The sequence below is a fragment of the Siniperca chuatsi genome, linkage group LG19 (genome assembly GCF_020085105.1).
Source record: "Siniperca chuatsi isolate FFG_IHB_CAS linkage group LG19, ASM2008510v1, whole genome shotgun sequence".
NCBI classification, from domain to species: Eukaryota; Metazoa; Chordata; class Actinopteri; order Centrarchiformes; family Sinipercidae; genus Siniperca; species Siniperca chuatsi.
The window spans coordinates 17,200,389-17,228,112 of NC_058060.1; the positions used below are offsets into that span (position 1 = coordinate 17,200,389).

At 39.2% G+C, this 27,724-nt stretch overlaps 1 protein-coding gene and 1 long non-coding RNA gene across 2 annotated transcripts; one reads left to right on the plus strand and one right to left on the minus strand.

Annotated features, from left to right (window-relative positions):
* Positions 1 to 8,233: 8,233 nt before the first annotated feature.
* On the minus strand, positions 8,234 to 11,060 carry LOC122866763. The gene is made up of 3 exons (XR_006375800.1): positions 11,028 to 11,060; positions 10,429 to 10,514; positions 8,234 to 10,128 (listed from the first exon to the last, which is right to left on the minus strand). It is a non-coding gene; the product is annotated as an uncharacterized LOC122866763 (long non-coding RNA).
* A 2,811-nt stretch (positions 11,061 to 13,871) lies between these two features.
* htr5ab (5-hydroxytryptamine (serotonin) receptor 5A, genome duplicate b) lies at positions 13,872 to 27,376 on the plus strand. Its single transcript, XM_044176843.1, has 3 exons — positions 13,872 to 14,296; positions 17,753 to 18,533; positions 23,296 to 27,376. The coding sequence occupies exons 2-3, from the start codon at positions 17,826 to 17,828 to the stop codon at positions 23,626 to 23,628; spliced, it is 1,041 nt and encodes a 346-aa protein (XP_044032778.1). The 5' UTR covers positions 13,872 to 14,296; positions 17,753 to 17,825; the 3' UTR covers positions 23,629 to 27,376.
* The last annotated feature ends 348 nt before the right edge of the window (positions 27,377 to 27,724 follow it).

A 27,724-nucleotide genomic window follows, 5' to 3' on the forward strand; every position in this document is an offset into this window, starting at 1 on the left:
CTCTTACTATTTTTGTGTTTTTGTGGCCAAATTTGATCTCTGTCTTTTTAACTCTTAATATGACCTGAGCCAGGGTGAGGTTACAGGGGGAAAAAAACAATAGCTTGGGTTGTTTTTCTCATGATGATGAAATTTTCTGTGAAGAAAGTTCATTAAAAACCTCAATACCCTCTCCCATCCCCTCTCTGTGTCTCTCACTGTGTCTGCGGTGTGATACCACACAGATAATCACACATGCTCAAGTTTATAAGTGCCCTCTTTCTTGATGCGGCTTAAAGGATGGAATATCAAACATGCCCATTGGCTGTGGGGAAGAGCAGCACGACCTTTGATGAGGCTGCTGAGGTGAATAGAAACCGAACGTCAGATGAAAGCAGCAGAGAGAAAAAAAGACAATAGGGATACAATGAATGTGTCCATGGATGGACATGCTGACGACACAGCTGAGCAATTTGGTCTCCATCTGCAGCACAGTGTGGTTCAGTGGGACAAATAAAGAAATTAAATGCAACATGGTCTTTTTTCCGCTAATTTACATATATTTACATTGGTTCTGAGTAAGATGCAGACACAGTATGTCCTTCAGACATTCTTTTTTATTATTTGGATGGAGAATCATTTATTAATTTACAACAAACTACATGCAAGCCATGATGTTGCTTTTACCTGCTGTTGGTGAAGTGTTATTTTGGTATTTACAGATATTAGATAGCAAAAGTGCCTTCTGTTGTGGGTGGATGTCTGTGACCCTGATCATAAACTCACATTGGCAATTTATTTGACTGCCTCATTTGGAGAAAATCCTGCAGAATGTTATTATCTTTGGTTCCATAATGCAGAACTGATTTGCCGAAAGAGGCAGAATTAGAGCACACACGAGTGGAAAATCACTCATTACAAATCACATCACTGTAATTTAGCTTTGCGTACGTTTTTGAGTAAGTACTTCTGCTTCCAGAAACATCAATTTTGATGGAATATTACACTGCTACTTTTGGAAATGCAGGAATTATACAGAGCTGCTTGCAGTGATGATGCTGTGGCTCAATCAGGAGGATTTTATAATTAAGTCTGATTTAAACTTCTTTGTCATTGATAGTTCTGTTTTAAGTAAAGTTTAAACAATTAGTCAATTAATTGATTGGTTGATCGACAGAAAATTAATCTGCATCTGTTGATGAATTAACCATTTAATGGCAAAAATGTACTGGTTCCTGCATTTTAAATGCGAATATTTTCTGGTTTTCTTTTTCTTCTATAATAGAAAACTGAATATCTTTGGGCTTTGGACTGTATTTTGATGATCAAGTAACCGTTTAAGTCATTTTTAAGTAAAAATGGCAAAAAATTAACTGGTTTCAACTTCTTAAATGTGAATATTTGAATCTGATTTCTTTAGTCTTTTATGATAGTAAGCTGAATATCTTTGGGGTTTGGACTATTAGCTGGACAAAACAAGACATTTTAAGGTGTCACCTTGGGCTCTGGGAAATTATGATGGGCACTTTTCGTCATTTTCTGGCACTTTATTGATCAACTGATTAACCGATTAATAAAGAAAATAATCATTAGCTGCAGCACTAGTTATGAGAAAATATGGTCACCACACTGGAGAGCTTTACTGTATTAAAAAGGGGATAGGGATGAATTGGAAATGTGCACTCACACTCAAATTATTCCTCTCATAATGCTGCATTAGCCCTTCTGTAGTGAAATATGATAACTGTTATTCAGAGTAAACTTCAAAAGACTTTTTCTGAACTTCCAGTAGTAAGTACCTTTCAGTTGAGTAGGATAGTCCATTTTCACCCCTAATAACATAATGCATCAGCTTAGTTGATTAAAAATAGCTATGGCTTTATACCACATTGGCTCAGTATTATTACAAAGCAGCAGTGAAAATTTCTTAGGCAAGGGCAGAAAATCTGTGTCCCCCAATACCATTTACCAGCCAGTATCAGATTAAATAGGTCCAATCAAATTTCCTTTAAAACTTCATTTCAAGTTTTCCCTCCCTGCCAAAACAGTTTTTATAAACACCAACAAGTGCTCAAAGTAATTTAAAGATATAGGTGATAGTGTGTGTTAAAGGTGGCTGCAAAGTCCATTAAATTGCTTCATGGATGTGACTCCTGCACATATTGCACTTTGGTATTATCACATTTTTCCTCCAGAGTACTGAGGCCAAATCCTCCCCAGAGTAAAACACTGGGGGGAAATGGCAGACGTGAAAAAAGAAATGGAGGTGTTTTACTGTCTGGCGGACTTGTAATTGTTTCTATACTCTCCAAAGACCTTTTTCTCCATACAAGAAATAACCTAGATATGCAAATGTGCATTCCCAATTAATTTAATTCATTTAATTATGCAGAGAAAATAGATTGGGTTGAAAAAGAAGTCTTACCTTGTGCTAAGTTGTCCTCCCCACTCAAGCCCCCTCACTCTGCAGGGTACAGCTAAATTAGCTTGGAATAATGAAGCATGCTTGGCTATGCAGATGAGTATCAATTATCTCTGACATTTTTATGAGTGGTCTTCAGCCTTTTTGGAATCAACAAACAGTGAGTTGGTGGTAGTAATCAGTACAAGTAGAGTTTTAAATGTAGTGACTAAATACATAAACATGACCTTATGACTCCATTTTCAGTGTATCTTAATGCTTTAATTTAGAATACAGCTTTACACTGGCCTTTATGCCTGAGCAAATTTCACTGTACTCTTCTATGAGATCTGGTTATGTTCAAAGTCTCTCTGAGCACAATTTATGCTTCCATCAGCTGCACTGAAGGACTGTTTATTTAAAAGCTCTTAAATGATTTATTGACTTAAACTGATTGGACAAGTGATTGTTTTTAACAGCTTAAATACTAGTCAAAAAAAAACTTTCTTCTAAAGCAATACCAAATAATTTGTGATCAGAATCAATGATTCTTTATTTTCTTCGGTTCACTTTGTTACATTTTCTGAGGAAAGCCATTGTTTTATGTTCTTTTGAATATGGAGGAGATTTCAAACATGGCTGAAGGATGAGAAAGAATACGTTTGCTGAAAATGTCTTCCAAGAGTCTCAGTCTGCAGGATTTGTTTAGAAAATGACAAAAAGAATGAAATTATTTAAAAGGAGCAATAAACTGAACTTGTGAAAATTTTAACCATCTTTGGTTTATAGTTGACTTTATTGGATAGAAACAGCTGAAGAGAGACAGAAAAGGGTGGAGAAAGAGGGGATGACAAGGGCCTCCAGCTGGAATCTAACCCGCACCACTAAAGACTCAGCCCCTGTACATGCACGCTCCACTAGGTGAGCTACCAGGGTGCCCCCAGCACAGCATATCTTGGACTTAAACCAAGACGGTTTTCGAATAAATGCATTTCTATTGGTATTCAAAGTGTTTAACATGGTGTATGCATTTCAAAAAAAGCTGATGGGGAAACAACAACAACATGCAGAAGGTTGACATATTGGCTTTCGCTGGAAGCAAACAAACTCCAGCAATCCTTAGTATTACAACTGTGGCACAGTGATGCCAATTAGCTTGGTAAGACAATTAGAATATATGTAAATGCTCTGAATTAATTAATCCCATGACACAGTTACACTAATTAGCTGGTAATCCCTGACTCCTATTGCTCCATATTTAAGACAAACCCACTCAGTCCAGATATGAGGACAGCAGAATCCAAAGAGTGAAATCTGTAGGAATAATTATTACTTTACTCTAGATCTGACTAATTAGTGGTGGTGCTTTTCTGTCAGTGCAGATGAGCATTGACAGATGTAGTCTTCTAGGACACAGGCAAACCAACAAGGAACTTGTTGATGTTAATCAAAAGATATAGACGTTAATTTACAGTTGTAATTAAGGGAGTAATAATTATAGAGAACACGTTCTCTCATGGTCTGTAAATGACTTTAAAAAGACAGAAATATAATTCAGTGCCACATGTTAAGAACCAGTCTGAAGAGCTGAACAGATGACGATTGATGAAAAGTTTTCTGACTCTGATATATAAACTATATAGGCCTGCTGATGTTTTCCACATCTGTGATTTATCACTTTAGTTACTTGCACTACTGGATAATTCTGGAACAATTCCTTTCCTGCATTTAATGTGACTTGTGTGCACTAAGTTTGTCAATCGTGCATTGTGTAACTGTCTCGTAATGTGTCAACACAAATCAATGAAGCTTGTTTCTTTTTACTGTCATTGTACCCGGTGAACAAAGTCATTCTGATTCTGAAATGTAAGATTTAAAAAGGAACACTCACAACTAGGAGTTTATGGGGCATATCAACAAGATGCATAAATAAAAGTGCCTGCAGGAAAAAAAAAAACTGAAGATGGCTTGTGCTTGAAATGCTGCAAATTAAAATAATAAAATGAACATTTTGAGAGTGCAGCCTAGTTTCATACTTGATTCTGAAATATTGAAATTATGTCGAAATACAAACACAAACAAGTGTTTTCACTTATTTGTGTGTGACGTTTAATCAGGATCACCTTGACTTGATTTCATCAAGAAAGCAACAAACAGACCTAAAATAGCTAATATCATGGAAGCTGCTATGGTGATTAAATGCCAATTTGGAAGATAATCTTAACTGCTTCTGTAACTTATCATATTTGTTTGGCATAATCAGAATCAGAATCAGAAATACTTTATTGATCCCCTAGAGGAAACTCTTTCAGTACAGCTGCTCATGTCAATGCACACTTGAGAATAGAAGGAATAGAAGTACTAAGCAAATCAAAATATAATATGCTATAATACTGGTAAGATAAATTAAAGTAGCAAGTCTATGACCAAAGTTATAGAGTCTGGCAACTGCACGGTGATGACAAGACTCCAGAGCTAGGCAAGCTGCTTCCCCCTGTTTCCAGTCTTTGTGCAACGCTAAGCTAACTATTTGCTGGCTATAGCTTCATATTTAGCATTCAGATATTATTTCTTAAAAGGTCAAACTATTACTTCATGAATAAATCTAAACTGCTACAAATATTACGCATACTTGTGAATATTAAAGTCACAAACCTTCATGTGCAGACATTATTACAGGGAAATAATTATCAAAATGGGCTGTGTGAGCAATACAATCATGTTTACATCCCTCAAGCCAATATATATTACCCTCTACTAGAGACCCAAGCTTGCAGTGAGCCTGTAGGCAACCCCTCAAAACAATGACAATAAGGTAGAGGGAAATATGTAGCAAAACCAATTCAGCCAATAACACACAATACTCAGCATGAGTATTCATTTTTCACCACTTTGCAAATCAGATGCATAAAAGCATCATAATTCACTTGCCAAACATCAACCAAAGAAAAAGACAAATTAAAACAATTATTTTTTTATGCAAACACTACATATAGGTACAATTAAGGCAACAACTGGAGCACCACACGTGTTTTCCTCAACAAAGCCTTCCTGAAGCGTCACGATTAGAATGTTAGCAAGTAAGTTTGTTTATGAAAAGCTACATTAACAGCATTAATAGCGACAGCAATAAGTGTTCGTGGTAGCTTTACAGAAAAGTTAGCAAACAAGTTTAACAGCCGCAGTCTAGCAAACATAAATGGTGGGCAGCTTAAAGCTGCTTTAATCAATATTTCTGAATCAATAATGGATCATTTCTACGGGGCTTTTTAGCCTCTTTCCTACAACTTCCCACAGCACATTTCCAGCTGCAGCTGTTTTCAGCAAAAACGCCCTGATAAAACCCACTGCATGATAACTTACCTGCCTAGCACCAAACGGGATGCATAGCTAGCAACTAGGCTGGTGAATTTAATGGAGGATTTAGCAGCTAAAGAGCCAGATATTTCCCTCAGGAGTTGGTGGAGACTAAAACAGAACAAAAAAAAAGAGTGAATATTGGACTTACATTCATCAGGTGGCCAGAAACACAATTTCAAATGAATTTTAATGTTGCTCGTGTCTGCTAGAGGTGTAAATAAGCAAGTGTTTGCTAACACGTCCACCATATCCACTTTATGAAGCGATAATGTGTCCTTGTTATACCCCTTGTTTCCCCAAAAATATGTTAATTGACCATCTTTTGACAAAAGGTGCATTGAATATACTGTATGCTACAACAAGTGGAGTGTGTGAGGTGTTGAGTTGTTTATCTGAACTAGCTCACAGGCATGTAATGTACCTCACATTGATGTTTCCACAAGTGTTCATATCTAAGCCTCATCCATTGGTTTCTGATTGGGCATGAGGTGTGAAAACAAAATAAACAAAAATAGAGTTGTTTACCTGAACTGAACATTGATGTTTCCACAAGTGTTCATATCTATGCCTCATCCATTGGTTTCTGATTGGGCATCGGGTGAAGCCAAACTTAATTTATCAATTCATGATGAGAATGTTTCTAACTGAACTTGTTATTCCAAATGTAGAAAATGCATTTCCACTAAATGCTCAATATGTTTTTATATGTGAAAAATGAATTTTAATGTCAAGGGAAATATTACTACAGCTGGAGGGAAGTGGAATCTGTTTATGAGCTGAAGAATATGGTAAATAGCACTTTGTATAAGCAAATGTTATTTTGAAATAGCGCCGCAAGCTGTGTCAGTGTCACGTAGTGGTTCATTTAAAATTCTATGTTATGTAAGATAAAATGAGGATAACAATACAGTAAAGGAAAGGACTAGGGTGATGAAACTGTAGACTTCTGGTTATTTTCAGGATCAAAACCTCAGCTCCAGTCTACAAGTTAGACTGAGGAAGAAGCAGGCTCACCTTCCTAAATTAGATGTGTCACTACTGACTTCATATTAGGCCTACCAACAGGGCAAAGCAAGGAGCTCAGACACAGAAAATAGGACAGTATACCCCAATTGGATGGGCTCTGGCAAGGGATCAATTTCAAGTATCTGACTCATTGTACCCCAAAGGTCCAGGGTCTCTGATTGCAGCAAATTGCAGATTAAAGGGCCCTTCATACTGTTACATAAGTGCTCCCGACACACTGGCTGGTGTCTGAGAGGACATGTGATGCGTGGGGTTGGGGTGTGGTGTGTGTAAGAATGTGTGTGTCTGTTGTCGGGGAGGCAGCAGGCCCTATTGCTTCCCTGCACTATTTATTTTTAACTTAGCGAGGTGAGAGGAGGATTGGAGGAAAGCAGCCATGGTACCAGACACATGAAAAAGAGGAAAATCAACATGCCCTCTCCATTACACTGACAGCAAACTGTACACGCATGTGTCTCCACTACTGAACACAGAGATGTTAACAGATTTGAAATGATGATACAACCTCATTGTAAATTCAAAGCTACAGTAGAGCAATATTAGATGAGTTATTGTAATTCTAAGCCACACTTCTTCACTGTTGCACTTGAAAATGCTAATGTCATTTTAAAGAAATATGAAGCCTCAGCCTGTTTTACCTTGGCTGGTCCCTAGGAGCAGTAGATGGATGGCTTCTCAGAGTTTCCTGGCACATGACCTTGAGTGCTTTTATTAATTTCCTTATTTTTTTAGAGCAATACCTCGGGCTATTCACCTAAAAGATGAGTCAGGGGATCACTTGAGGCATAAGATCTGAAATTAAACAATTTCCAGTTAAAAAGACTCATTAACTATTTCAATTAAATTCAATTAATTTTTCTTGTTGAAGAATAATTAAATTAAAATGATCAAATTAGCTTTTGTTTTATATGTAAGCTACTCTTGAATAAGGACAGTAATCATTTAAGGTATTTAGTGGCATGAGTCTGGTGAACATCCAATCATGTCAGAATTGTTTTAATACTACACATGGCAATAACTGCATTCATTCCACTCTGCTAGATTTCTGCATAAATTTAGCGACAAAGACAGTGCTTTAAAAAGATAAATGCAGAAGAGATTATCATGCAGAATAATCTTATGCTGAAGTTGAAAAGTGCTCTACGCTAACTGGTATTTAACCACTTGAATTAAAAGCCGTATTCATGAAGATGATAAACTCATCTGCAACGATTAGATTCTCCCTGGAGAGTGTAAATTAGGAACTGAGTTCATTTTAGGATAAAAGACATGTGGATTCATGTTTTGATGGACGTCTATAATGCCTTTCACAATTCATGCACTGACTCATTGTGTTTTGAAATGCATTGCACTCAATGTGTCATCTTTGGAAAGGTGTGAATAAGAATGAATATATCATCTGCATTGTGTCCGTCTAAAATGAAAGAAGAAAGAGGCCATAGTACATGTGTTTATAGCTTAAAAAAATCCAAATACAAATTGACAGATATCAGTAACAACAGAAGGGAATTTGAAGACCCTCAAAATTTAATTTTAAAGATAGAAAAGGCATCTCTGGGTCAGATTCACCCAGTTTGTTTGCTTGTGTGAGAAGTCATGGAAGAAAAAGTGTTGTACTGACAGTGATGTTGACAGCAACACATCTTATATTATTCTGAAAAGTGCCTTTTACGGCACCTTGAAATTCTTGTTACATAGGAGGCTGCTAAAGAATTTCCAGTCTTGTCAAGTTCACAGCACCACACAGGGTCAGAGCAATTTATCAAGATGACTCCTGTACAATAAGGACACCTGTGTCCCACATATTATGTGCAACGCCTAAAACAGCATTTCAGTGAAGATCACCTCGGTGGAATGAAAGACTATGTGTGTCAATAATAACTTAAGAGAGGAAATAAAGAACAGTTTTGATTGAGAGCGGTGTTACTGGTAAAAATAACAGCAATTTAAAAAAAGGTGTGTGGAAAAAAATGTGTCTGTTTGCAGCCTGGGGTCCATATAAAAATATACATAGTGACAATACAAATCAGTCACTTACACACAACTTATAATTACATGATGACAACGACAATACAACAGCCACACTCATAAAGACATTAACTTAACAAATTAGAATGACATAACATCCACATATACATACAATATAACAAAGTATACATTAGATAAAACACAAGATGATGGCAAAGAATAAAAGGCAAAATTGTTTCACTTTAAGTCTCTTTTCAATAACATTTTAATACTAGAAACAATTTAGTAATCTATCGAGGGAGTGAGAGCCATTCACACATGCTCAACATATGATACGTGGATTGAGTTTGTTCTACTTTTGGGCAACATAAATTGTCTTTCTGCCGCATATCTGGTAAAATTGTTACAGTGTGTGTATCAGTACATAATAATGCTAGCGACTCTGTGAGTTTGTACTTTGAGCTCACTTGGTTTCATTTACACACGCTGAGCACGAAACCAGCAACTTCATGGACTAAGCAGCCACACTACATTCAGGACTTAGCTACGCTGAATATGCCTCTAGACTAAGGCTGCACGATATGGTAAAAAAAGCATATTGCGATTATTTTCACAGATATTACGATTGCGAAATGATTCATGATTAGTGGGAATGATTTTTGCATCACAATTTTCATTTTCACTGAAAAAACTAGTAAAATCATGATGTTGTGACATTTGTTGAGGTCTGTACCAAACAAACATGTTTTCTTACATCTGGAGAACAAGATTTGTAGGCCGGGGCATCTCTGCAGCACTACAGTACTTCATTATACAGCTGTAATGCTTTAATGCTCACATCAAATATCTCATAGAATATCACTGTGCACTTTAGTTTTCTTCAGTCTCAATTCACTCACCCTTAGCCGTCACTACATAACAGTTTTAACAGTTCTCTGAGAAAGATGTCAGTCATCTTACCATGCGTTCAGACTGTCGCCAGCAAGAACATCAAAGTGACCGTAAGTCATTTTCTATGTGAGAAAATGTGAGGTATGGCTTAGGTATGCTTGGACAGTGTGGGCATCGAGGGCAACTTTATGGTAATGAGCTATGATGCGGTTCGGCAGCAACAAATCAGAATTTAGAAGTCCTGTGCTTGTATTTTGTCACCAAGCATTCATACAAACTTTGCATCCTATTTCGTCTACGTCAGAGTGTCCATGAATCTTTCTAAAGTGTTGTTTGCAGGGCAGCCAGAGCAAATTTCGAAGCTCTTGCCGGCGGCGGTCTGAATGCACGGTTAGGAGGCATCCATAAGGAAGAAAATTCCATAACTCCAGGCTTTGGACACTGTGAGCGGCTTCTCTCAATGATCTTATTAGCCATCATTAAACCAATGGCCACTGCCTCGTCTGTGAAAAGATCAAATCAAACGTTTCTGTTTTAACTTGTACTATGTAATTCTGACACATCCTGTGCACTTTTTAAATCAATTTAGCATGCATACCATTGTAATGTAAAAATCTGAAATCACGGTAACTGTTGTTGTTATTGTTATCATCAGTAGTTGTAGTATTAGTATCTGAATTAGCTGATCAACTGGAAATTACTGAATTTCGATGACCAATTTGTCACTTCATAGTGTCATAGTATATGTAAGTTGGTTACTATTCTGTTTTGTTGTGTTGTAAATACAACCAAAAAAAACATACCTAGGTCACGTGCCTTTGCTTGTAGGAATCTTCTCAAGACAACACAGCGAAATATGTTCCTGATGACTGGGTTGAACGGAGGTTTTCTGACATTTCAGGGACAGAAGTGACAAAAAACAGAAAAAAGCACAAGAAATAAGATAAGATAAGGGTTCAAATCCACTATTCAAAATTCCACATAAATTTCACAAGGTTTCATTATTACCGTAGTCAGCTTTATAACAATAATTACATGTCGCTCCTTAGACTCCTATCAAGAGCTAACTGCATCTTTCACTTTTACTGTTACTGCCAAGTTAGCGCTTAAATAAGTTCAATAATACAATAACGACCACTACAAACTGTAAGGTTTGTTTGCTTTTACTGAACTTAACAGATGCACCATCAAATTAAATTTCTAAGACTAACATCCCTAAACTCGTTACAGGGGTTAACACTGAGACAACTTAGCTTAACCTTGCTGATAGCATGCACTAACATTAATCACTTAGCTTGACATCAGAATGCCACTATTCATAATAAAGTAACTAAAAACAGAGTAAGCTGTTTTAACTCCCTGCAAAGCAGCGGATATTTGAAAAATAAAATGAAGACATTACCTTTAGTTGATGCTAAACATTAATACTTGGTGTACTCTGTGGTAAACATCTCTTTGAATCACAAAAAATAATTTTGTCTAGACCTACTGCATTAGATTTCATTTGTACATACAGTGCAGTACAGTGTATATAGAATGTCACATATGCAGCACGCTGTTGAAGTAACATGGCTTGCTGCAGTCTTTGGCATACATACTGTACCTGAAGTCATTGTCACATTGAGTCAGCCTTGAAAAATACATATAGCATACAGTACGAGCTGGGAGCATCGTTCATGTGCAGCAATTTCTGCTCCCTTTGTGTCCTCTGCCAAATGGAGGTGTGGAGGTCGTTTTTGACGACCTCCACACCTCCATCTTCACAATTTATTGAACCGCTTCTTCTTTTCCTTCATGTACTGGGCCAGCACTGCTTGCCTCAGCACATCACAGCCTAACACCTTGCCTGTCTGAACCTACCCCTGCCTCGCCAGCTACTGACACACACTGATGCAGTAATTAGGTGTGGGTGGTACAGTGCAGACAGATATCATTGACTTTCAGGGACGAATGACAGTAGAGCTTGACAGTATCAACCTTGTTGGCAGAATAGAGGAAGAGTTTGTGATTCAAGTTCAAAAGCTTTAGACTTTTATCTTCTATGGCACATTTAGCCTGTCACATTATTTATTATCACCTTAAGAAGTTTGTTATTTGGATAAAATCCCAATGAAAAAGTCAACAAATGAAACACTTTCTACACATGGGCTTTCCTACTACAGCAAATACTTTTAAAATGGCATGTGAAATTAATAAATGTGAATGTGTGTAAAAATACTGATTGTAGCCAATAAACAGCCCAACATTACAATTACAGAGGGAGTGTGGAGCTCTTTTTTGTTATATTCTACACAAATGAGTCAATGGACTCTCTAAAAGACCCAATAAATCATGACACTGCTTCAACAGGGCAGCTCAGGGTTTACCATGTACAACACGTTGACACGTACTTACGTGACCTTGTGGGATCATGGAGAGCAGCATAGAGCAAACAGAAGGTGCCCTAATATGAAACCCCATGTTTCTCTGTGTTTAACATTCAATCAATTGCACAAATACTGCAGGCCAGGCACACAGGCATACCACTGTATTTATGGTTTACCAGCAAAGTCCCTGATCCAATACCACATCACATTTTTCTCTCTTATTTTCCAAGACCTACGATGTGAAGTTAGAGTTGCTGGCAGTGTTGAATTCTGGTAGTAATAGGAATAATTGATGACTGGCTATTTATGGGGATGAAAGCAGCCTGGTGGGACAAGGTCAGAAATGTGATTTACAGTAATGTGCCCGGCAGCAACTGAGAGAGAAGAAAAGAGCCTTTGGCTTCAGGCAAGGGAACAGAGAAGAGGAAGTGTGATGCTTGCATTTAGTGTGAGTAAGGTGAGTCACAGCTGTTTAAAACAGGACACAGTGTGATTTTTCCGGTGACACAGAGTTAAATGTTAAGCTTGATTAGTGCTCACACTTTTTTTTCTTGGCAAAAACAAGACTACACTGCATGATAGGCCTTCCAGTGATTTCATGTAAGTCTGCTGCAGTGTATTTTCATCAACTCAGCGGACTAAACAGCTGGAAGTGCAAGTATGTCATCTATTTTAATAAGGAGCACTTTGCACTGACACTTTAAGTGGGTTCCATTAATGCCTTCATAGCCCTATAATTAGCAAAGGCATCATTTCTCAAAGCAGGTTATTCCGCAGTGACTGCACAAGCAACTGCTGATTTGTGCAACAGCATCACCTGTATGTATGTATCACCTAAAGGAGTTAAAGGGGGAAGAGGGAGGGAAGGGGCACTACGGCTACTCAGATGTCTTCCTTGTGCAGGGGATGGCGTGATGTTTGCCTATAATATGTGTGCAGCTACATATTTCATGGTTAGTTACCGAAGCACACTCAACCTCTTTGAGCAGATGTTACAAAACAAATCAGTTAGCACAAGCAACAATTAGAATAACACTCATCGCACCCTCCAGGATTGATGAAGTAAAGGAGGTGGAAGGTGTGTGATGTGACATTTACTCTGCAGTCGCAGCTATTAAGCCAAGTACATGCAGTGTTGCAACATGGGACTTAATGCAGGTTGTACTGACACAAACAGGCTTATTTTTCCTATGATGGTAATGAACTAGCCTCCCATGGGGCTGACTATTGCCTGAAACCACAACTTTTATATGGGTTCTCATTTATTATCAGTTACTATAGCGATTCATGGTGTGTCTGTGATACTCAACAGTCATATAATCAGGGCGTTGCTCTGTGCTGTTGCTGTCTTATATTAAAGGACAGTTGGGTGTCAGTTACCTTCACATTATAAAGTCTGATAGGAATCAGACTCCTGGTCTTTATATAGGCTAGCTACAGGTCTTTTGCTGGTGAATGTAGCTAATTAACATTAATAAGCAAGACAGTTTTGTTTTTAAAATGAAAACATCTTAGATTCTTAATGGATGGATGGTCACGAAGTGTTCTGTTCCTGTAAGCAGAGCGTCATTGCATGAGGTAACGATGCAGACGATGCAGACGATGATTTCAATACATTAATCACCCTGGGAGATTTTCCCAGGACATTTTTCACGGGACAAAGGAAGTGTCCCACTGGATATTCCACATAGAGCCCAAATAGGACAGACTTGATTACAAGTTGCACAAAGCCGAGTTCCTGCCAACAATTTGAAAGATTTGAATTACTTTTTATTTTTTTTAAATACGAATTAATCACGTCTGCAGGAGATGGGAGAAATACCAGGGGAGTTTCAATGGTGGTTGCATGGAAGTATAATTCATCATAAAGCTGCAGGGTCTCCTCAAGCAACCACTGATCACTGCCGAATAAGACTAAATTAAAAAGAGTGAATGTTTTCCGAGCCGCATGAACAGTCTGACGAAACAGAGTCATCGTCTTCTTCCGCGCCGCGTGCTTCTGAAAAGAAAGCTGTCGCTCGCGTGAAGTGCACGTCCAAAACACACACACAAGAGTCTCCCACATGCCTAGAAAACGCAGTGTTTATCATCTGAATTGGACTCAGTTCCCCCTTCCAACCACTGCGTGGTTCATTCCAGCGCCTCTGTATCCTCAGTGCGAGGTCTGCTTCTGCTGCCATCAACACTGAGCCAGGCGGTTCAATCACTCCGCTGACAAGAGCAGCAAAGTGAATTTCGATGGGGAGTTACCGCTCGCGCTGAGATCTTCTCGTGCAGGACTGCGTTATGCTGAACTGTTAATGGGGTGAGTTATTTCCGGATATGAATCGTGGCCGCAGAGTTTTCTTTCCCAACAAGAAATTCCGTCTTTTTTCTTTTTTTTTTAGATTAGGATTCAAAAGTGAGGCTGTGTTGTCGTGTAACAAGTGTCTTGGTTTATAATCATCTAGAACCAGAGTCAAGTGCAGGAAGGAAATGTCATGGGACATGTGAGCCCCTTAGGGAATCCTAAATATTTAAATGGTAAAGTTATTATTCTGGAGAAATACTTTTGTTTAATCTCTCATCTGTGAATTTCAATAAATAATGCACATGTTAATGTTTTCAATGAGTAAGAGGAGCATGCTTTAAATATGCTTAAGGTAAAGTGCCAAAGCTGATGAATACACAACTGAATTCCCACTCAAGTTAAAGGTTTGCTTTATGCTGCCTTATGATTTGAATATCACCCAAGCCAGAGGACACATCTACATACCTTCCATCCTTTCAGCTGCAAATGTCAGCCCCTGAAGCCCCAGAGAAACTCTCCTTGGTGAAGATTGTGTAACAAATGAGCGTCCCACCGTTTCAGAATGAGGAGCTTTACACAAAGAGAATGCCAGTCATACTCTGCTGTTTTAATCACAAGGTTGTGACAGTGTGTTTAGGCACAAAGATTAAATTAAACTGAGATGTCAAAGTACTTTTTTACCTGAATCTGCAGCTGACAGCCTTCAATGCTTTGTTGGAAATAGTTTTTTTTTTTATCAGCAGGCTGATTGCATAGAAGGGGCAAAAAATTTGAAACAGAAGCAAAAAGCAAATATGTGTAGGACCTGCAAATTACTATTCTTTTGCTGAGAAAATTACACTCACGCTTTTTTATGGTGTAGGTGGTGGCCAGAAATGATTGCAGCCAAGAAAACCTAACTTAAAAAACATGTAAAACACATTAATCTTAAGTTTTTGTCCAACGTCTTGATTTTCGCAGCATCGGGTGCAGTGTGGCTTGCTTGCAAAGGCTTGTGAAGCTCAGAAAGGATTTTACATACATTTGCTCATTTTCAAACTATAATGAAATATATGTGGTCTGGAAATATCTCCCCGCTGCAGCTCTGTCAGGAACATGAAAATTCTTCGCAATTAAAACTATAATATCTTTTTCACCTCTGTCCTTGCGTTTTGCATTGCAAAAAGTAAAAGCATACAGACCTTATGATTGGTAATGAGATGTTAATCATCCTCTGTCCCTGTTTAAATTCTCGCAGTTAACTCAAATCCCCACAAGGCTCTCAAGCAAATATGCCCAGTGAACCAGCTGGCACTTGCAGGTTTCAAGACAGTGACTGACCTGAATTGACACTTTACCTATACAGCTGTCTAAAAACCACTCCAAAATATAGAATTAAATGTATTCAGTTGTTATCCTTTGACATCAGTTTACGTGATTTCTGTTTATCAGTGTCTCCCTCCTCACTCCTCTCACGTATGCATATATACATTTGCATGTGTTTCTCTGCGTCTTTCTTCCTTGTGTGTCTGTCTTTCACAGAGCCACAGCCACTGTTTGAGGGAGGGAACAGGCATATTTGATTGCCTGTTCCCTTCATAACGGTTGTCCAATTTCATGGCTATTAGGCTTGTTAATAGGAGAAGGGAGAAGAGAGAGCAGAGGGCCTAGCGGTGTGCTTGGTTGGACCCTTTGATTAGAGGGTATGGTTTGTGATGCTAAGAGACAGTGTCACATGTCACATAAATACACCGGCTGACAGGAACATGGCTCATATTGTTATTACCCCTCAGGCCTTATTGATGAGGCTCAGTGATTGACAACGAGCAGATAAAAACATACATGAATAAATCAGTTCATGAGGAACTCTGTTTTATTTAAATTTTAAATTTCCTGTTGATTTTCCTGTCCTTGGAAATTCGAGAAACGTTTGATTGATTTATTCATCAGATTAATGCTTTAGTAATACAGCCAGAGTAATGTCATTACAGGCCCAACAGCCACAAGAATATGATCCTATTGATTAAATCCTGCAATCTAAATCAAACTCAATTAGGGCCAATTATTTCAATTTAATTATATGCATTAGCTACCCTCATTATGGACACTGTCACTGTGCCCAGAGACCTGGGAAAAACCTGACTAAGTCATCCAGAACCCCTCATTAAAATGTCACAAGAGGAGACATGCAAAATGAATGATTATATTTAATTTTACGGGTAAAACTCCACTTTAAAGACTCTGGTGTGGTAGATGCGCTGGGTCAAGGTAAGAAACTGTGATCTGTATTTTTAAGATGCCTGGGAGGATTGTTAGAAGCAAGAGTAGGTCGTAGGAATAGGTTAAAGCAGGAGGAGTAGTTTAAACTGAGCATTTATAAATAAGAAGTTATGATTAATGATTCAAATTAACATCTTATGAGAGTGTTAAATCAGGCACATCTGAATATGTTTTCCAAAACATGATGCATGAAATCATTATTGCCCCCAGTAATGCTGCTAAAAAATTATGCTTCTCTGAGTCAGATGCGTCTTAGTTATCATAACAATGGATTCTGGACAAAAATTATGGATTTCTAATCTTACTTGTCATTGAAATCATACAATAGTTGACTCATGTAATTCTGCCACTTGTAATTAAGTTGGTCTATTCATTTATACTGTTAACTGTGTATAGCAGTTGTATGTTGTTAAGATCAATACCAAATTTTACAACATCCAGCTGACTTAAAGTACAAGGGGTTGGTGATTTGAGATTCATTGTTTTTGCACTGTTGAACATTGTGTATTGTAGATTTTGCAATTTGCTGAGCCTCTCCTCTGTATGTATTAATAGAGCTGGCATGTCAAAGCTTTTCTTTCGTGATCTGAAACTGAGACAATCCTATGTTAATACAGAGTATCTCCCCAACAGACTCTCTTATATAAAGTGAAAATAGATGCTGCTCTCTGCACCACCTAAAACATGTAACTCCACAAAGTTTAACAGAGGGATCTCTCTATTGGATACGAAAGTGAGATATTTCTGAATGATTGTACAACAAAGAATCCACTTAAAACAGTTCATTTTGCAACAGAGGTCTAACTTTGATGCAAATCAAAGGCCAGCAGTGGGATGATGAAACTGAATATTTATGGTCTTTTCCAGACCCGGAGATGTCCCCGAGTACTTTTGAGCCTTTTTAACAGCAGATGAAATTGCACTTGAAAGTTGTAGGCAGGTTGCTTGACAGCTGTGAGAAACTCAAGTGCTTTTTACTATTGTGAGCAAATCATTAAAGTACCTCTCTTGTGAACGACGGTGATGCACACTAGTGCATTTACGCAATGGTGCAAAGTAAAAGCTACGATTTTTTGTGAGTATTGCATCTTTAACTTTTAGCATATATTGTTGAATCTAACATTTTTCATAGATACGAAAGGTTTTTAGATGTCAGAGACTTGTGCATATCACATTAAAATAGTTTGTCCCTCTTCTCTCTCCCCACTGCAGAATGTATCAACTGTCTGCAGAATCTGTCTCTGAATCGTCTTGGCCCTTGGCTGTGGGGCCGTGAGCAGCTACCATGACTTATCCCAACACCAGCACACTGACAACCAACTTCAGTGGAGCTTTGGACAGCCATGACTCAGGGGGAAACATCTACCGGCCCTTTTCTGTTTTCAGTGTGCTCACTCTTACGTTACTTGCCATGCTGGTGGTGGCCACCTTTGTGTGGAACTTGCTGGTGCTGGTGACCATTCTGAGGGTGAGGACATTCCACCGGGTGCCCCACAACCTTGTGGCTTCCATGGCCATCTCCGACGTGATGGTGGCCGCCCTGGTCATGCCACTCAGCCTTGTCCATGAGCTGAACGGCAGGCTGTGGAAACTGGGCCGCGTGCTGTGCCAGGTGTGGATCTCCTTCGACGTGCTCTGTTGCACAGCCAGCATCTGGAATGTGACGGCCATCGCGCTGGACCGCTACTGGTCCATCACCAGGCACCTGCAGTACACGCTCAAGACACGTAAAAAAATCTCCAATGTGATGATCGCACTCACGTGGCTGCTGTCCTCCATCATTTCCCTGTCACCTCTCTTCGGCTGGGGGGAGACCTACTCAGAGGGGATGAAGTGCCAGGTGAGCCAGGAGCCGTCCTACACGATCTTCTCCACCTTCGGAGCATTTTACCTGCCGCTTTGTGTGGTGCTGTTTGTTTATTGGAAGATCTACAAAGCTGCCAAGTTTCGGATTGGCTCCCGCAAGACCAACACAATAACACCCATGGCTGAGGTGATTATTCATTTTCCTTTTTTAAATTCATTTTCTTAAAATAACCCCTCATAAGTCAATATCATTATCCTCCCCCTTTTCAAGGTATTGGGTAATACATGTAGATGGACACTCCTTGAAACCAATCAGAGAGCTAGAATAAGCAGCTACACTGTGACAAGCTGTACATGAGTCAGAAAGATTGGTTGACAGCACTTTGTATACTGCTCATGTTGAGATGCTGTTGTGGTGTTAATAAACCACATTTTCTGACTACAAATAAGCTGTCGGCCAGCAATTTATTTGACACGGTGTCAGAAGTGTTCTGAGAGAGAGACCCGACGCTATGGTGAAGTTCAGCCTGCCGGAAAACTTCAACTTTGAACGGCCCGGAGACTGGCCTACCTGGAGACAGAGATTCCCCAGTACAGGAAACAAAGGCGGCGAGGTCCAAGTTAGCACACTTATTTACACAATCTATGAAGCCGAAAATATTTTCAAGTTAGGAGAAAGAGGACGACTACAACACGGTGCTAGCTAAATTCGATGAATACCTCACACCAATGAAAAACACGATACCAGATCCACCATAGAGTGCAGAGCAAGCGGCTTAAAGACTTAAAGTTCCGCATAATTAAGGATGTGGCCACTTTGAGTGACAGGTAGGTACCCTATCAGGTGGCTTTGCCCATTTTTGGATTAGACGGAGCCGGGAACTCCCAAGATGGCGACAGCTGGAGCCGCCGGGAGACGCCCATTTTGAGCTTCACAACGGCTTTTCAGAAACCTCTGGGTGACGTCACGGACACTACATCCATGTTATATACGGTCTATGGTGCAGGCGCAGAGTCCTTCATCAGAGCACTCAATGACTTGATTGAGAAGTGAGTCTTCAGAGATAAAAAGAGCGAACATATCAGAGACCGACTGCTTGTTGGCATCCTTGACAGAGAGGCCAGGCTCCCCAGGCGACTACAGCTCATGTTCGACCTTACAATGGAAACTGCAGTGCAGATGGTACAACAAGCAGAGGACATAGCGCAGCAGATAAACCAGCAGGAGCAACAGGCAGCATTCAGCGTGCAGGAGGTGACACACCAGCAACCACTGAAGACAAGTGGGAGAAAGCCAGCTAAGGAAAGAAGTGACAGACGGGAGCAAGCCCACTCTGGGGATTACAGGTGCCGTCGATGTGGAAAGGAGAAGCATAATGCCCCAACCAAATGCCCAGCAATAGAATTTGAGTGTAAAAATTGTTGGAAGAAGTGCCATTGGGAGTGAAAATGTGTCTCCAAGTCAGTAAGAGAAGTCACTACTAGTAAGGAGACTGAGGAAAGCTTTTACCTGGGAGCAGTAAATAAGGAAAATAAATACATATAGGCCAAATTCCAGTTAGGTTCAGAATTGATACAGGTGCTGCTGTTACTGTAATAAACTTTAAAACATTCAGAGTACTAGGCGAAAGAGAAAGCTGGTTATATCAAGCAGACCTAGACAGTCCGAGAAGGTCACGAAATATTGTGGGAAATATTGTAGTATATACTCTATAAACAGAGGAAGTACATCTTTAACATATATATGTAGCGAGAGGGTCTATGGTCAGCAACCTGTTAGGTAGAGAGACTACAGTAAACTGTAGTAGGTTAATTGAGTTAAGAGTAAATGGACTGTACTTGTATAGCGCCTTTCTAGTCTTGTGACCACTCAAAGCACTTCACACACTGATGGCAGAACTGCTCAACAGTACAAAGAAATTAATTATTCAATAATCATTCACACACGCTCACCTGGGGTTCAGTGCCTTGAAGGACACTTCGACATGTGGACTGAGGGAAGCAGGGATCAAACCGCCGACCTTCCGATTGGTGGACGACCCGCTCTACCACTAAGCCACAGCCTGTGTAGAGTAGAGCAGGTTAGTGCAGCTAGTAGCCAGCAGGGGACACAGGCCCAGTCAAGATCCAACTGCCAGCTGGTATTGGGTATTACATGTAGATGGACACTCCTTGAAACCAATCAGAGAGCTAGAATAAGCAGCTACACTGTGACAAGCTGTACGTGAGTCAGAAAGGTTGGTTGACAACACTTTGTATACCGCTCATGTTGAGATGCTGTTGTGGAGTTAAAACCACACGTTCTGAGTACAAATAAGCTGTCGGCCAGAAGTTTATTTGACACCCCTCCTATATCAAATGATGAATATTTCTCCTCTTGCAACTGGCTGATGCCCCTGACCCACAAATATGGGTTGCTGTGCAATTATTATTATTTTGGCTGACGAGCTATTCGACAGTAATCAGGGAAACATAAGTATCCGATGTATGAGCATACGGACAAATAATTGAAGCAATCCTGCTCATCATCACCAGCTTGTAAATGTGCGTCGGCAGAAGGTAGAATGCTATAAATACCACCTCCAGCATCTTTAATGGGCCGCCGCACCTTCCTGGCTGTGGCGTTTCTCTAATCAGCAGACACAAAGGTCTAGCTCTATTCCGCAAGCATTACCAAACATTTAATCAGGCAAATTTTCTCTGTGAAAATTGAGTCGGCACCCACTTTTCACCTTTTCACCTTTTCAATTTGAACCCCCCCCCAAAACACCTCAGTGATAGAGATTACACAACTTTTAGTCATCTTATAGCAGACATCTTTTTCTTTCACCTATGAAAGACTACTTATTAAAATCACCCAGTGCCTGAACATCCTGAGAACTTGGAAAACGTCCACAGAAGGGAGAAATGTTTCACAGAAAAGACACAGTGATGGCATTTTTCTTTTCATTTATGTAATGCATGTACTTGGAAATGTCCCCCAAATCCTCAAAATACCTCTTAGTTATTCAAGTATGACATCAGTTGGCCCAAAATTAGGACCTCGTGGTCAAGGAGGACCAATTGTCAAATAAATTAGCCCTGTCTTTTATTGCTTTAATAGACCGACTTTTATGTCAAGTTTCATTACACAGGTAATCACTCTTGTAGCCATAGTAATTAAACGGAATATGTTTTGTTAGTCATTTTGCTTTCTACAGACATACCTGCAGCTCATGGTTGTATTATACGTGTCTCATTACCCAACCAAAGTTTAGTCTCATCATATCCCAGCGTCAAGGCACCGAGCACTGCAAAGCGCCTGCATGGAGTTGTGATGTGAGCGATGGCATCAACATCCAAGATAATAAACCTCCTGCACTCATCCATCAACAACACCCACTCAAAGACATCAAGACAAACACATGCCACCAGTAATAGTGTATTGATAGGTTAAGATGCACAGATTCTTGGCCTAGATGCACAAATAGCTCAACACTCCAGTACTGAAAGCCATAAAATGTATAATTTCAGAAAACAGTAAATGTCGCTGCAAATATGAAAACTGACTGATCTTAAAACTCTGATAAATGAACTTCTATCTCTACATTTTAGATTCCATAAAACCTCAAAACAGTCTAGCTTCCTGACTGACCTCACCTGACCTTCAACACATTAAGTGCACCTGTCTTTCTTTCTTGAACACTTGTACCTTTTTAACATATGAAAGAAGCAGGTGAAAAATTCTCAACAAGACCTGCATATTTCCTCATGTCCTCATCAGAGAAAAGACAGCATCAGACACAAAGTATGTGACTTTATACACTCATTCCCACCGGAGACTGTGGTTCACATCCCTTCTGCTAACAATCAATGTTAAGTTAGAGCAATGAGATGATTAGCTTAGCATAAAGCATATTAGCATATTCCTTTAACCTTAACCACAATCTTTATCTGTCCTTTAACCAAGTAGTTATTGTTACTTAAATTCATATGAATTGTTCTTACAGTCATATGGATCATTTTGGAAGGCAGTGACAAATGATCAGTTCTAACTAAGCTCTCAGGTTGCCAGGAAGGATAAGATCCCCATATATTTAATGATGGGAAACCAGATTTCTTTTTTAAGTGAGTCATTTAAGGTGAATCTCACCTTCTTGGTTTGAAAGTACATCATCACCTCATCACTGATCCGCTGTATAAAGGAGGATCTGCAGTTAAGTGCCCATTTTAACTACTGCACCATCCAGCATATAATGTTGAGGTTTGAAACCTCCTTCCCAACAGCCTCATGCTTTTAACCTCTCACCTCTGATGCAAATGGATTTGCTTCATCCATCTTATCAATCTCTCCTGACCCAGTATTGATTCAACTAAATTCACTCCAGAGTGAACAGGTTTCTCCATCTGGGTGCAGGTTCTTGTTTAAATGTTGAACAGAACACAATAGTTTAGAGTGTTAGTCTGTGCATTTTACTTCCGACACATTTAGAGGCATGGTTTGTCTTTATAAAAGCTGTTAGGCTGCTGAATGAACCGAGCGACATCACCTGATAAACAAAAAATAAAGTCTTGAGCTGTGCAAGTAAACCAAATTAGAGAGGAGAAAGTCAGCAGATTAATGTTGACATTTTCTTTTTCCTTTACCCGGCTGCACAGTATGAAATGGCACAAAATGGGCTGCTGGAAAATGCAGATTAAGACACGGCTCTGGCTTTATGTGTTTATGTTGTGTGTGTGTGTGTGTGTGTGTGTGTGTGTGTGTGTGTGTGTGTGTGTGTGTGTGTATATGAAATGAAAGAATAAGCTTTGGCTTGCTGATCCACCTGTTGAGCAGCCACAAAATTGCTTTTCGTTGGCCTATATTGTTCAAGATATTGCTTTTCTAATTCTAATGCTAACCAGGTTTGTCTGATTGATTAATGGATCAATGGAGTAACTGATTTATTCTCTGACCGGCTGCCTCCCAGGTAAAGGAGGAAACACAGCAGCCCCAGATGGTGTTTACTGTGCGCCACGCCACCGTGACCTTCCAGACAGACGGGGACACATGGCGCGAGCAGAAGGAGAAAAAGGCGGCGCTGATGGTAGGCATTTTGATTGGCGTGTTTGTACTTTGCTGGATTCCTTTCTTCATCACTGAGCTCATCGTCCCGCTGTGCTCCTGTGACATCCCGCCCATCTGGAAGAGCATCTTCCTGTGGCTGGGCTACTCCAACTCCTTCTTTAACCCGCTCATATACACCGCCTTTAATAAGAACTACAACAATGCCCTGAGGAACCTCTTCTCCCGGCAGCACTGAGCCAATCTGCATGCTCAGCAGACACACTACACCAGCATGCACTCCACAGTGTTACTCCTCCAGACAGAAAGGGACTAACCTGTCTGTATCTGTCATTCCATCATCCTTCAGATGGATGATAACCAGAGACTATGTCTGAAAAACTGTCTTTAAAAATGTGTCGTTTTTATTTATATTTTGTTTTGTTTATTACCATGCTGAGGTAACCTCACAGCTGGACTGGTGTCTGAGCTAGTGTATCTACAAAGAGAGGAATAAATTGGCTGTTGTGGCAGTAGGGAGAAAGGCATGTTAACTTCCTCATAAACAGTTTCATCATCATATGTGAGGCTGCTGGGAATAATTTCAAAGTAGAGCTGGAAAAAATCTTTTAGAACTGAACAAAAATATCCTCATAAATAATAAACCAAGAACAAAATGGGTTTTTTTCTAAACTAGACAACAAAATGTTCATCATTGCACACAACATTTGTAGATAAAAAATGGATTTGATTATAAAAAAGAAGGATTGTAGGACCTGAAAGCCTTCCAGTACAGTGATAAAATGTTCAGCAACCACCTTATAGCTAGGTACACATGAACTCCCTGGCTCCACATGTAACTTATTCATACGTACTTCTAGATAAATGTACTATCTCTCTTGATGCTGGCTAGCTATACACCAAGTCTCCTGGCACATACACCTACATACTCCTATGCCTTTTATGAAAGTAAGAAAATAGCAGAACAATGTATTATTTCCATCATCTTTGAATTGATGCATTGTTGAGAAACTGCAGCCACGAATGATCGCGTCTCACTCCAGATACATACTATGAGATACAGAAGATGTGTGGACTGGTGAAAAGCTAATCAAGGCACACTTTGGAGAGAAGTGATGGGGCAAAGCATGTTTTAAAGTATGACTCATGGTGTTATACTATAGTAGGGGGGTTATGGGAGTAAGGGAAGCTAATGTTAACCAATACAAATATCCCTAATGGGCTCAGCACACAAAATGTATGCTTCAGTTGGTCTAATGATGTTTTCCAATTGTTGGTTTTTATCAGGTTTTTATATGATTCACCTGTTTCTTCACAAATTGCCAACACTGTAGAATCAGTAAGTGAACCTTAATTTTATAGTGTAATATACTGTAGTCTAATCTGAGGAATCAAGCATGAGAAAGTGATCCTCAGTAAATACTTGTGCCATATGTAAGTGAGCTCCTGTTGGAGAGCAACATAAAGGTTTCTGGCACAAATTAAATTATAATTTTTTTGGATGGGAGAAGATTAAGTACATTTTTTCAAACTATCTAACGTCGCTGTCCATTGAAAATCATGTATCTCCACATTTGGTGATTTCTTCAGATAAACTAAAGGATTAAGTGTTAAGTATGGTTCAAATAATTTCTTGAGCTAAATAAACTACGCATCTACAGTCACACTAGTTGTGAGGCTGTGAGCTAAATGCTAACTTTAGCATGCTAACATGCTGATGTCTAGCAGGTTTAATGTTCACCATGTTCACCATCTTAGTTTTTTAGTATGTTAGCATGCTAACATTTGCTAATAAGGACTAAATGCAAAGCTGAGGTTGATGGGAATTTCCTTAGATTTGCAGGTATTCGGTCATAAATGACAAATAAAAATTTTGACTTGATGATGGCGCTATATGAAAAGTCAGGCAATCACCAAAGTCATTGGGGTACATTGTTTAGGCACCATGGGTATCTAAAATTGTATGGTAGTCCATCCAATAGCTGTCGAGATATTTCACTAAAAAACAAAAATGGCCACCTCCTAGTGGCACTGGAGGAAAAGTCAGAGAATCACCAAAGTCAGTAGGATTCATCCTCTGGGAACCATGAACGTACAACGTTTGTGCCAATCTTGTAGATGCAGAGATACATATTTCATAGATTAAGTGAAAACTTTGACCTGCTGGTGGTGCTATATGTAAGGTCAGAGGATCGACAAAGTCATTAGAATTAATCCACTCCATGCATATCATAGAAAACTGAATGGCAATCCATCCAATAGTTGTTGCCAATAATTGTTGCTGTTTCAGTCTGGACCAAAGTGGTAGACCGAGAGCCATCCCACTAGATGATTAAAAAAACATTGGATTATATGAAAAATGCGTTGTTGCAAAGCTGAAAATGGCTTTTTTAGCTCTTGAAAAGTTGTTGTTTTAGAGTTACATCGTTTTCACAGGACAGTGGCACTATGTGGCTGAAATACTATAAAGAATACTGTAAAATACTCTAATATATATATTTTTTTAATTTGTACACAGAATATTTAACTTTGTTAAAAACTTACAGACTTCAAATGGCATGGTTACAAGAAGGAATGGCATATAGGTTAAAATTTGCCATTTATGTAAGAAAAAGCCTCAACTGTAAAAAAAAAAAAAAAGAAATAATTTAGGCTATACTACATTATCAAGTTGAACAGAGTAATAAATCACAATGAAGAAACATTATGTGAAAAGAAAATTAGCCCACTAATTGTAATGGTGATTCCAATGATAACAATATTCTGTGGTAAATAATGAAATGCATGGAATATAGACAGAAACACCAATCATTATTATTCCATTAATAAATGGCACTACTGGTGAAACTGGTCTGTTCACTCTTAGCACTTCTTTCATGTATTAATCGCATGACTTGCTGGTTGACTTGAGCCAATAGTGTTCTGCAAGATTCACTTATCTAAATGACTTCTCACTGCTCTCCAAATTGCCCGAGGATGGTTGCTTATTCACCCTTTGCTCCTCTTAGGTCTTGTTCTGTGCGATGACCCAGCTCAGGAAATGCAAAGTGTTGCAGAAATATGTTGTTTACCATCCATACTTGTTTCCATTTTTCATGTTCAAAAAAGGTTTAAAAAATGTGCACAATTACCTCCTTCAGAAACACTTCTTGGAAATCCATACTTGTATTCATACCTTAAAAAAACTCAAAAAAAACATGAAAGTAGGGGAATTTTGAAAAATGTATCGTGTAATTCTGTCAATGTTTTTTCAATGTGTGCATGTTTTCTTCCACAGAAGCCTTGGATGATAAAATTGACAATAAACAAGCACTCAATTGGTGAAACACAGTGTCAAGCTTGGCACTTTGACAAAAAAGCTTATGAAAGTAACAGCTATTCAGGTTGAGCCACAAGGCATACTGCTAAATATTTGCTAACAGTTGGCTACAGAGACACACTCGTTCTCAGACACACACACACACACACGCCTGCATAGACTAATACATACAGAAAGAGGAAAAGAAAGAATGAAAGGAAGAAAGAATTCAGTGTTTTAGTTTTGATAATTCATTTTTATGATGATCAGTGGCCAATCACTGGAGGTCATTTCATAAATAGGCATTGGCATGTCCTATCTCTCTACAGTGCCACTGCCAGCATGCACATTTCAGAGCCAGGAGTGAACCTGCTGCTGTTCAAAGGAGCACATCCATCCATGCTTTCAGGGAAGACAGCATGCATGAAAATGTGGCTTGGCTAAACTGACTTAGGATTAGAACCAGATGCCTCTGGCAAGGCAAACCTGTGCTTTAGCTACTCAGTTTTACAGAAATAGATGCAACAAGCAGCCTCGTGATTCATGTACAGTGATGGAGTGTACTGTCACCACACTCTGAGTGAAGGAAAAATACGAATAAATATTACAAAGAATGTAATATGTGGCCAACTACTGACATGAGGATTTTAATAATGAAACATTTTTATTAAATATGTTTTAACACCTACTGTATGCATATCTGCAATCTTTCTGCACTTGGATTTTTGTATACCACGTATGTTCTGTAATATCCCTGCCAGTTTACATGTAAACAAAGATATCCCTAGTTTGCCAACACTAGCCTCTGGTATAAATAAAACAGGTTTTACGTAATGGGTGAGGTGCATGTGATGGAGACTTGTAGTGTAGAATGACCAGACAGGACCAGATGTTCTGCACTGCCTCGTCTCTCTTATCTTGACAACAAAGTGGGCTCAGTCTCTTCCTGTCTGAGGCCACATCGACTGTGTGACTCTGTTGTTGTTCCACTTGTTATTCTGCAACAGCTCAGTGTTATCCAAATAGAAACTGCACA